Source organism: Martes martes (assembly GCF_963455335.1).
Source record: "Martes martes genome assembly, chromosome: 5".
NCBI classification, from domain to species: Eukaryota; Metazoa; Chordata; class Mammalia; order Carnivora; family Mustelidae; genus Martes; species Martes martes.
In genome coordinates, this window is record NC_137892.1 from 115807739 (window position 1) to 115820250 (window position 12512).

General features: G+C 41.2%; 1 protein-coding gene across 6 annotated transcripts in view; it reads left to right on the forward strand.

Moving 5' to 3' along the window:
* The first annotated feature begins 2013 nt into the window (after positions 1 to 2013).
* PWWP2A (PWWP domain containing 2A) overlaps positions 2014 to 12512 on the forward strand; it is a 37587-nt gene continuing 27088 nt past the window's right edge. For all 6 annotated transcript variants that reach the window (XR_013966914.1, XM_080805062.1, XM_080805064.1 and 3 more), the window contains exon 1: positions 2014 to 2678. Coding sequence is in view for 5 of the 6 variants with exons in the window: in XM_080805062.1 (XP_080661188.1) it covers positions 2095 to 2678 (584 nt within the window). In the remaining variant the exon portion in view is untranslated. The remainder of the gene's footprint in view (positions 2679 to 12512) is intronic.

Consider the following 12512-nt stretch of genomic DNA (forward strand, 5'->3'; position numbering starts at 1 on the left):
GACAAGCAGAAGGGGTTATACTTGATGTGAACATAGTGACCCAGGAGAGGCTCTTCAGTTGCAGGGTGAAAACAGTGATTTAGAAGGAGGACTTGGTATGCCGCAATTTGCCATAAATCCTTAATTTAAGTGATTCACTGCAGTCTTGCAATAAATTACTGCCAGGGTTAATCAGGGCCCAAGACCCGAACTATATTTTTTTCCTTCTGAGAATTATACAGTGTGGGAACTCAGCATGGCTCTAGGAGTTTCATAGAACTATATATAATATTTAATTAATTGACTATGGTGAATTATAGACCGAGTGATCACGGTGAAAGCCCTGTAAGGTGAGATCCATCTCTGTTTACTGCAGGGATCTGGCCTGCAGGAGATAAATTATTTGTTCAATGATTGAGTGAGTGGAATAGTCACACATTTGGCAGAGGTGGGTTAGGTAGGATCTGCTGCTAGCTGTGTGACCTCTGAGAAGATCTTTAACCTGGTTAAGGGTCAGTTTTCTCATCTGAAGAAGAAGGAGAAGACTTAACTCACAGGATTTTTAAATGAGAGCTTATGGGAAAATCTTGGACAAAGTGGACACTCAATAATTCAATTTCCTTCCAGTACTTTGGAGTTGCTAAACCTGCAGTGGCTAGGATTTCCTATCGGCTTTTCCCAAGAGCCCCATGGCTTGAAATAATCAGAACATATGGTGATACTTAGTTTTTGCCATTTTCAGTCCTTTCAATGTAAACCTGAAATTCTGTCTCTGAAATTTACTAGCTGACAGTGGGCACCCTCTTTGTGCTTCAGTTTCTTTATCTGTAAAATGAGTATAATATTACCTGTCTCATAGGAGTAGCATAAGGATTAAGGGAGATGATTTATTAAGGGTTTGTACTAAGCCCTCATACAGAGAAGGTGCTCAATAAATGTTAACTATAATTATTTAGAATTTCATTTCAGTTCTTATAATCTCTTCTGGAGAATAGGCTGATTCTGAGGTGCATTCTGAAATAAATGAGTTCAGTAGATTCTTCAGGACATAACAAATCAAGAGACTCAAATTGGGAAGGGAAGTAGGAGCATCAGGACATTGAAGAGAGAGACTTTTTGAACCTGTGGCATAAAAGAGGCCAGGAACGGAAAGGGCTTAAACAAGGAACCAGGTGCGTTCACTTTCCAGTCAATTTGGAGAGAGTAAACAATGTTCACATGTAACTCCAGTGCCTCAAGACTGCTGTCTGGGACCTTCATCAGCTTGATACAGTATGCATGGTGTCCCTCCTCGTTCCATTAGCATTTTCCTACTTTGAAATAAGTAAGTGCATTGTTCCTAGAAAGTGGATAAAAGTCAAGAAAAACTCTCTTCGTGTGGGGGCTGGAGTGTCTGTCACGAGGTTATAGAGAATGTCTTGCACATCATTCTATCCCCAGCACCTAGCACGGTGCCTAGCCTAGTAGGCGCTCAAAACAGTGTCGACAATTATTTTCAAACTTTAGTTGGCCTTCTCAAAGAAGCCTGTGGTACCCACACGCGGCCGCAAGCAGGTCCGCGCCTAGAAATAACATTTATTCTAAGGGACCTCCGCGCAGGGATTCTTGGGAAGCGGCTCCCCTCCCGCATTCCCTTGTTACTCCTCCCCTCGGTCGCCTTTGAAAGAACTAGCACGCCACATGATTCTCTCCTTTATCCCACCTCTGAAAGCCTGACTGATAATGGGCAAGAGCGTAGGCCAACCGTAAAACTTTATTTCCTCTTCCAGCCAATAGAAAGAGGCGATAAGTATATGGCTCCGCTTTTGTGACTTCCCCCGTTCCCTTACTCCTCCTCTAAGATTCAACATTTGACAATTCATCCGGCCAATGAGAAGTTCCTACTCTGTATGGGGGGAGGGACTGACTGGGTGATAGACGTCCCCATCTGGCCAATGGTGTGTCACAAGTGTGGGAGGGGTGTAGGACGGAACCAATGGCGCGGTGCCAATAACGAGCATCAGGGAAAGGGCGGGACGAAACTGTTCAAGGGAGGGAGGGGAAGGCCCAGGGAACCAAGCAGCGTTGCCGCTGCCGCTGCGCCCCGAGCTGGAGGAGGGAGAAGCCAGGAAGAAAATGGCGGCCGTGGCTGCAGAGGCGGCAGCGACTGCAGCGTCCCCCGGGGAGGGGGGCGCCGGCGAGGCCGAGCCGGAGATGGAGCCCATCCCCGGCAGCGAGGCCGGCACTGACCCCCTCCCGGTCACCGCAACGGAAGCATCTGTGCCGGACGGCGAGGCCGACGGGCAGCAGTCTTCTCCTCAGGCCGACGAGCCGCCGCTCCCGCCGCCACCGCCGCCGCCGGGGGAGCTCGCCCGCAGCCCCGAGGCGGCGGGGCCGGAGCTGGAGGCTGAGGAGAAGCTGCCTGCCCGGGTGGCGGAGCCGGCGGCAGCCGCGCCTCAGGAAAGACCCGACCTTCCACCTTCCCCTGCACCGCCGCCCGAGCAGCCCCCAGCTCCCGAGGAGCGCCAGGAACCGCCGCTGCCCCAGCCCGCAGCCCCGGCGCTCGTGCCGCCGGCGGGCGGGGACTCCGCGGTGTCGCAGCTGATTCCCGGCTCCGAGGTGCGGGTCACGCTGGACCACATCATTGAGGACGCGCTCGTCGTGTCGTTCCGTCTAGGGGAGAAGCTCTTCTCCGGGGTCCTTATGGATCTGTCCAAAAGGTACCGTGCCAGCCCCCAGCACGTCCCCGGGCCCCCTTGGTCCCCAGGGAGGGAGCGAGTCAGGACAGCCCCTGCACCCCGGGCTCCCGCCGCCTGCACGCCCTCGGGTCCCGTGCGGCGCGGGGCGCGCGCTTCTCGTGGGGGCAGGCGCGCGAGGCCGGGAGAGGGCGGTCTCCGCCCCAGGTGCGCGCCTGTGAGGGCAGGTGTGTTACCCGGTGGGGGGCGCGGGTGCCTGACCAGCTGGCGGAGCGCAGCCCACACCCTCGGGCTCTTTCCGCGACCTGGCCCTGGAGCACCCACTCCGGTGGCCTGGTGGGTTAATGCAAAATGCAGGAGTTTTGCCGAGAACCTGGTACGGGGCGGGGGACACTGCTTGCTCGCGAGGCACTTTTTTTCTTGAATTCACCTTTAGCGAGGTTGGAGAAAGGGGTGTATGCATTTGGGTTCCCAAAAGGTTAACTGTCACTCCTTATGGGGGAAGAATATTTGTTAGAAGTGAACCTCTTAACTGTTACTGTTAGCACTAATTACTCTTAGGTAACTGCAGTAGGGAAGCACAGTTGGCTAATTAAAATGATAGTTTTAAGATTTTCTTACCCTTTAGTGTTAGGATGATGTGATATAGGAATGTTCAAATATTGATTTCTGGTACTGTAGATACAGTTTGTGTATTAAGGCCAAGAAGGTGGAATTCACCCCGGAGCCTTTGACTTAGCACATTTTCATCTTTGATTTAAAATGTTTGTGGGCATTGCTTTAAACAGGTAAAAAAGGTGTTCTAAGTCTAGAGTTAAGTTAACCTTTTTATTCTCTTCTTTTGCAGATATGAAGTGCAGAGACTCCCATTCACGGCTCTCCATTCTGTTTCCTGCAACAGCACACACTCTGATGGGTATCTCACCTGTTTGGAAACGGCTTACTTTAATATGTTTTATATTTTCTTTTATTTTAAAAATTTTATTTATTTGAAGAGAGAGAGAACGCGAGCATGAGCAGGGAGAGGGGCAGAGGGATAAGCAGACTCCCTTCTGAGCAGGGAGGCTACGGATGGGATCCATCCCAGCTCTGGGATCCATCCCAGCTCCCTGAGATCAAGACCTGAGCCGAAGGCAGACGCTTAAGCACTGAGCCACCCAGATGCCCAGTATATTTTATTTTTAACTCTTGTCCTCGCATAAAGACACCATCATCTTTTTCACATTTGGGGGGGATAAATTTGAAATACATATGAAAGGCAGTTACAGGGCAGGAGAAACCATGAACAAAATAAATACAAGTTGAATTAGGATGTTTGGGCAGGGAAATGATGGGAGCCTTTAGAATTCCTTTTTTTTTTTTTTTAAGATTTTATTAGAGCAGGGTTGGGTGAAGGGACAGAGGGAGAGAAGAATATCCAAGGAGACTCCTAGTGGGGAGGTGTGTCATCCCCCTTCCCCCCACAACAGGGCTTGATCTCAGGACCCATGAGATCATGAAACCCAGAGTGGATGCTTAACCGACTGAGCTATCCAGGCGCCCCACTTCTTTAATTTTTTTTTTTAAATTTTAGAGCAAATGTGAAGTGGGGGAGAAGGTCAGAAGGAGAGACTCTTAAGCAGACTCCCCGCTGAGTGTGGAGCTCTATAATGGCTCCATCTCATGACCCACGATAGCTGAAACCAAGAGTCCTTCCCTTAACCGACAGAGCCAGCCGGGCAACTCTATAATTACTAATGAAATTGTTTAACTCCAGAAATTTTTTGTTTTTCTTCTTTTTTCTTTTTTTGAGAATTTTGGATTAGGACCTTTGCACTTATGTTTTCATAGTTCGAAAGCAGAATAAGACCAGTGTGCTTTCTACTGATGTATTTAATAGTGAAGGAGAGAGAGACTCAGTAGTGTGTATGCTATTGAATCAAACAGAAGTGAAGGCCAGTGATTGTGTGAGAATCTGGATTTCAAATCTGCAAAAGGAAGGTGAAAAAAGGTAAGTTGTTCCTGGAAATGGAATGGATAGTTCTTTCCTCTGTTGAGGTGCTCATTGTGTTGGTGTTTTATTTTTTTTAAAGTTTCTTTGATGAATTGCAGTTTATTTTTTGAGTTTTGTTCTGCTTTGCTAACTGTGCTGCTTACAGTCAAAAATTTCTTAGGTGGAGGGAGCTATTTTTATTATGAACCTTCTGCATTTTAATGTTTTGAAGTGAAAGGTCTCTGTCATTAATGTCTTTTTTAAATGGTTGTTAAGGAAATCTTATCAACTTTTCATTCAACAGTATTGAGCACATCTGTGTGTAAGGCACCCTCCTAGTATTTTAAATGTTATGAGTTATAGTCCCTGCAGCTGGAAGCTTATATTTGGGAGGTAACCATAGTGGAATTGGTGAAGAAACAACACACAAAGGTGTTTTTAAAATTAGCATTTGAAGGAATTATTGTTGGACTAATGATGACTAGTTGGTTATCTCTTTTTCGTACTACAGTTTGGAAAAACAGATCTACCCATATATTTTGTAATCTGCCCTTTACCTTCATTGTGTACTTGATGTGCAGTTTTGGGGTTAAATAATGATCCAGGAGATCCTCTTTATAGATTCTGCCATGACTATAGTAATCAGCTGCTTTAAAAACCGTTTTTATCCTATATATGAAACCTTTGGGTAAAGTAACAAGAGCTTCCTATTATGTACCCCACATTGTACCACTTGCTTTAGTCTTTATAACCGTGGTGATGTTTTTCATTTATATAGGAGGAAATTGAGGTTCATTTAATTCGGCCAATTATTGAGCTTATAAATGGCAAAGTAAGGATTCAAATGTAGGTTGATCTGAGTCTAAAGCCTATACTTTTTCTCCTTTCATATTAGAAAATTGGGCTGGCAAATTTTCCTTTAAACAGTAAAAAATTGCATATTTCTGAAATTTAGTGCCTATCCTGACTTCAGTAGCTGTATGGGATAATACAAAGGGTATGAGTATTGGAACCAAGCAGATTCTTTAGTCAGGTAATAGCCGTGAGACCGTCTGCTCTGGAGAGTCCCCATTTCCTAAGCTGTATATTGCAGAACACATGGCAGCCTCTGAAGTTCTGGTTCTTGCCTGTTCAGTGAGGTACCCAGAAGAGAATTAACATTTGGGAGACTAAGTGCCTCTGTGTATGTGTATGGTTTTCTTTAGTCTTAAGGAAAAGGGCCAGTTACTGCTTTTTTTTTTTTATTATTTTATTCTGACATCCATGGTGCAGAAATGTCTTTTAAAGTTGGAAGAGTTGCTCACTATGTAGAAAAAAGTGTTTATAAGGAAGGGTGTGTGTGTGTGTGTGTGTATAGGTTGACCTATATAAATATATGGCTTTGTAAGCATTTGCCATTCTTTACCTTCTTGCCATTGTATTATTTTTTGCCTTATTTTTAGTTATTTGATTGAAGAACACATTTTTGAGGAGATTCTTTTTGTGGAAAAAAGGAACAGGACACATGTAATTAAAAAAAAAAAAGGTGGTAGTACCACTTATTAAATAGTTGGGGTCTGACTTCTAGTGCCAGGCTCTCCAGTTGATACTGTGACTTTGGGCAAATCTCCATGCTTCTTTGGGCTCCAGTCTCTCTAGTTCTTATGAGGTGAATTCATTTGACTTTAGGCGGTTCACAAACCCAAACAAGCAAACAAACTTCCTTCCTCAGTTTATGTTTATAGAAGGTGAATAGGGTGACCAGGTGGTCTGGTTTTCCTGTACCATCCCAGTTTGATTGTTACTCCTTATGTCTTCAAAAGCAGCTTGCTTTGGCTACCGTACAAATGACATGGTCACCCTAAAAATGAAGATACTTGAATATCTGATTAAAAACTGATTTTATAGGATTTATTTGAAAATGAAAACCCTTTGAGGCGTTCTTTATTTAAAAAATTCTTTTGGAAGATTTTATTTACTTGAGAGAGAGCACGGAGAAGAGGAAGAAGCAGACTCCTTGCTGAGTGGGGAGCCTGATCTGAGATCATGACCTGAGCCAAAGGCAGATGCTTAACTGACTGAGCCACTTCATTTTTTTTAGTTTATTCTGGGCTCCTTCACTGGTATTTTATACCCAGCTCTCTTAAGGTAGTTGGAATTACCTGCCTACTCCTGAGTTCATTAGCAACACGTAATGACAGTAATCTAATACGAGCAGATAAAAATAATCAACTAACCCACAAATTCAGTTTGGTTTTCTTACTCCCTTTTCTTCCTTAACCTTAGGCTTTTGAAATTTTGGCATAAGCACATTTGTTTCTTTTAGCATTCTATAATAAGCATTCCTTCAGGTTGTTGTAAACCAGTGGTTGTACCATGATTTTTTTGTTTTTTTATTATGGGAAATGAATCTCCATGTATGTATGATCCTTGCTTTGACATTTATCAACTATTAGTCGTTCTTGTTTCATCATATGCCCACCTCCACTGGATAATTTTGAAGCAAATCCTAAACATGTTCTGCATCATAAGAATTGTGGTATAGAGCTCTGAAAAAATAAGGATTTTAAAGCCATAATGTACTTCTTTTATTGCAACTAAAGTAACAGCAGCAGCTCCTTTTTGTCATCCTATGGCCTGCCAGTCAGTGTTAAAATTTCACAGTATCTCAGAATTAACATTTCAAAGTTTTGTTTAAATTAGGATCCAAGTAAAGTTTATACATTGCAATTGGTTGATGAGTTTCATAAATTTTTCATTTGTAGTTCTCTTGCCATTTTGTTTATTTCCTTGAAGTTTGTTAAGCCATAGACTTTGGCAGAATTTCCCACATTTTAGATTTTTTTCCAATTGTATCCCATTGGTTGAATTTCCGTAAGTTTTAAAAATAGTTCTTTTCCTTCAGGAGCAAACTGGAGGGGCAACAACCACAGCCCTCTGAGGGCCTCTTTTTTGAAAGCCTCTCATCTCTTATTTTGGGTTAGTAGAAATAATAGAACATCTCTTGCCTGCTTGCATACTTTAGACCTATTCCTTAAACACACATCCAACTTTAATAATTCCAAATATAGAAAAATTAAACCAGCCAGGATTATCTGCGAAGGGTAAAAGTCTTCAGCCCTAGTTTCTGAAAAGGTAGTGTCAGCTTTCTCAGTCCATACCTAAGGAACAGTATTTACTGGGACCTATGGTTTCTAACTACAGAGAGCGATCATTTCAACTGTTTAGTCCTGTTCTCCAATATCTTGAAAAGTAGTTCTAAAGCCACTTAGAAATCCTGAAAAATTTCTCTTGAATTCCGTTTTTTTTGGATCTGATATGAATTGAGGAGTCATGAAGTAAATGTTTATGCATAAAAACTTGCACATTTTAATTTTGTGGTACTTGCTTATTAAAGGTTGTAGCTAGTTCTATTTCAGAATTGACCTTTTACAAATACTGACTTTGTGTGTGTGTCTATGGGGTACGGTTGCATTAAAAAGAATTGAGGTGATTTCTTTAAAAAACTTTAGGTTTCACTAAGTTCGTAAAACAATTTGTAGAAAAGTTACTTGTTTTTTTAAGGAAATATAAACCAAGACAATGATTTTTTTTCTTTACAGAGACCATGAAACGTATGGTGCAATAGCTCTACTTTTGGTGGGAAAAATATACAGCCATTCTGGTGAAGCAGTGAGTAGTGGTATTAGTAGCTTATACTAAGCATCCAGGTCAAGAATTTAGGTCATCAAGTAGTATGCTTGAATGCTTATATTGAGTTGTACATTTTTAACACACTATTTTTTTGGTGATTATTCTGCTTATATCCCAAGGTGTTAATAAAGGGTTCCCACAGTAAGATAGCACAGAGGCAAGTGTCAGTCACTTTCTGACCCAGACAGTTTGAGGACACCCACTACTAAAGCAGTGTGTATGCTATATGGAAAGTGTGCTCTTCCATAGCATGTTGGACTGTGATGATTTTTTTTTTTGAGGTGAGGAATTGTTGGACATTAAAAACCTAGTTTGAGTGTAAAGAATCCTGTAACAAACATCATGGTATTAAAAACAGATTTAAAAACTCAATTTATAAACTAGATAACCAAATGTTACAAACACAAACTATGCCAGGCATGTTTTAATGGACTTGGGGCTTCTAATGAGGTTAATTTTCAGCCTTTTATGTGTAAGACAGACCATACTTCACTGTGCACTCTTTTAAAGCAAAGTTCTTGATGGAATTAAGTTTAAGCTTCATAAGATTCTGTGGGGGGCTCTTAAAAGGTTTATGTAGTTTGCGCTCATGTTCTCTAAAAAAATGAAAGATGGTCTAAGTACTTATTTGTGCCTATGAAGTGCATCCTTATTTCTTGATATTTATTGGCCCTGTTCTCCCCAAATTCCCAGATTAATTCAGGTACACATTACCAGCAGAACAGAGCTTGCTCTAGTGGCAGATCTTGCAAGAAAGTAAGTGGAGGTTAAGTTACTTACACTTTGGGTGGTTTTAACATAGAATGATTTTGCTAAACATTTTGGGCAGTGTTCCTCTAAACAGATGTGCTTAAGATTTCTGAGCTCCACTGCAGTTTGCAGTTTTAACCAAGATGATTCTGCAGTCAAATGCTCTGCCACTGAGCTATACCCCCTAACCAAGATGATTCTGATGCAGGTGATCCTTGTACCATATTTGGAGATAAGTAATTTTTAGGGAGTAGTTTTGCCAAAATAGTAGGACCATAAATTTGTTAAACCTGTTTTAAAAGTTATTGGTTAATTTTGATTGGGATATAATTAGAAAGCAAGCAATACGTGGGGGGATGGGCCACTTGGGTGGCAGATCCAGATCCTTATTATAGAAATGGTAATTAGACTTGCAAATAGGCCTGCTAGGAGTTTGGTAGTTCATAACTTTAATCTTTTTCCCTTGGGTCAATTTTAAACAGTTACCTTAGTCTTTACAATAGAATAGCGGTGTTTAGCCTTTTAAAACTCATTCCTCCAATAATATTTGATTTTCACTTTCTGCATCTTCCCATCATCTAGGAAGGTTGCCAGTCTTTAATGTAATTAACAATAGCTACTATATAGTTCCTACTCTTAAGCTTGGCACTGGGCACTTTTTATACACTGTTTTCGGTTTACTTTCTGGGAACTCCAGTAGAATAAATTCCACTAACCCCATTGCACAGATAAAGACACTGAGGTTCAGAGAGATTAGTAAATTGCCTAAAATTACATATTTTATGTTTATATTAAAATACATGTTTTATGTTTACATTATTTTATACTAAAATACAAGATATTAGTAGATAAAGATGCCCTTTTTGAACAGTATGCAGTTGTCTTATGATTTGAAAACAATCCTGTTCTAATATACTTCTTTATTTTTACCACTACCATTTAGCTTATGATTTTGATGGGGCGTTACCTTGGTAGGTAGAAATGATAGAACTCTTTGTTTCTCTCTCAACCAGGCAATAGCTGCTTGCTTTTAAAGTATGATTGCCCTTCAGTTTAATTTAGTGAACGCTTTGGGCATTTTTGGAAATGGGGTTTCTAATTCGTACATGGTTTTGGGATGTTTTGGCAACAGTGGAGTCCACTGGTTGAGAAAAGAATCACAAAATGTCAGATTTGAAGCTCGCTGAGCACAAGATCAGCATTTGTTAAGTGCTGGATGGCGGAGTTGGAAAATAATTTTAAAGGTTAAAACTGTAAGTTGTTGAACAGACTGTTTTTGGTAAAATAGGAATAGAGAAATAAATTGAATAAATTTAAAAAAAAAAAAGTCTGTTGAGAAATCATTTAGGCCCCTGTGTGGTGGGTCCCATTAAACATAATATAAAAGAAATATTAAAAGGACTTAGAATTCATAATGGAAACAGAAAATGTGAAACTGCCTTTTAGTATCTTGGAGCCAGGACCAAGGGAATTCTGTTGAAGAATTTGCAAACTGATGAGTTGTTTACATTAATAATTAGAAAGATCCTTTTATATAAGTATTCATTTTCTTAGGAAAATGTCAACTGTATTTCTCTAAGTGATATACAAAATTGAGGTTAAGATTTGTCTGCTCTTAAAAATATTTTGCCATGGGGGCGCCTCAGTGGCTCAGTGGGTTAAGCCTATGCCTTCGGCTCAGGTCATGATCCTCAGGGTCCTGGAATCCAGCCCTGCATCGGGCTCTCTGCTCAGCAGGGAGTCTGCTACTTGCCCCGCCCCCCAGCCTGCCTCTCTGCCTACTTGTGATCTCTCTGTCAAAATAAATAAATAAAATCTTAAAAAAAAATTTTTTTTTGCCATGTTGTGGCAATTACAATTTTTTGGATAGTTATTTTTGAAAAAGAATTTACTAGTAAGGAGTAATAATTTGAATATCATCCAGATGTTATTACTATTTGTACTTTCCAAAAGATTGAAGTATAAATGTTTTCTCTATCTGTTGTTGTCTCCACTTTTTAATTTTTAATTTTAATTTTTAATTTTTAATTTTTAAACCTAGTTATCCAGGTAAGTTTTTAGAGGACTGTTTGAACGTACATCATTGGGAGCTTAAACTCTAAATTATTAGTGTTTAACCCCTTGCCCTCCCCAAAAGCTATCCATGATGTTATAAAAGAGGATTGGATAGACTTAAAAGATGGAGTAAATTTTTATGGTTAAAAAGATGTTATTTTACGGGGCGCCTGGGTGGCTCAGTGGGTTAAGCCTCTGCCTTCGGCTCAGGTCATGGTCTCAGGGTCCTGGGATTGAGCCCTGCATCGGACTCTCTGCTCAGCGGGGAGCCTGCTTCCTCCTCTCTCTCTCTTCCTACTTGTGATCTCTATCTGTCAAATGAATAAATAAAAATCTTAAAAAAAAAAAGGTGTTATTTTAAAACTTTTATGCAGCCTCCCTCCCCCATCAGTTACTTTTTTTTTTTTTTTAAGGTTTTATTTATTCATTTGTCAGAGAGAGAGCCTGCAGAAGCTGTGGGAGGGGCAGGGAGAGGGAGAAGCAGGCTTCCCGCTGAGCAAGGAGCCCAATGTGGGACTAGATCCAGGACTGTGGGATCATGACCTGAGCCGTAAGCAGCTGCTTAACCAACTGAGCTACCCAAACATCCCCCCATCAGTTACTTTTAAAGGATATTTCCTGGTATTTTAGGTCATAATTGGTGCATTTTATTTTATTTTTTAAGATTTTTTATTTATTTGACAGATCACAGGCAGGCAGACAGGCAAGCAGAGAAAGGGAAGCAGGCTCCCCGCTGAGTGGAGAGCCCGATGAGGGGCTCCATCCCAGGACCCTGAGATCATGACCTGAGCTGAAGGCAGAGGCTTAACCCATTGAGCCACCCTGGTGCACCCCACATATTTTGTTTTTATCTTGATAAAGTTATCCTCCCTACCGTCTTGCACATTTGGGTAGCCATAGTCCCTGCAAATTGCTCTTATAGTACTTGGGAGTTTTTAATTAAAAACATCATCCATAGTCACAGTTATTAAAATTGAATACACTTTAACTTTGATAATTACCATATATTGTGCCTCCTTACTGTGTACTAGGCCCTAAGATGAGCAATTATGCATTTTTTTTTTCTTTAAAGATTTTTTAAATTTTAGAGTTCACAAGTGCCTGTGAGTGGGGGAAGAGCAAAGAGGGAGAGAGAGGCAGAGATTCTCAAGCAGACTTTGCCCTGGGGTGCAGCTTGATTTTCGGGTCCTGAGAGCAAGACCTAAGCTGAAACCAAGACTTGGTGCTTAATAGACTGAGCTACCCAGGTGCCCCTGTTGATACATATTCTTAATTAATGCAGACGACAGTTCTTTGAAGTTACTTAGCTTCAATTCCAATGTACAAAAAGCTCTGAAAACTGAACTTTTTATAACTTTTAGTGGGGAAACCTAACCTGACTGAATTTCTGTGAGACTATTATATCTATA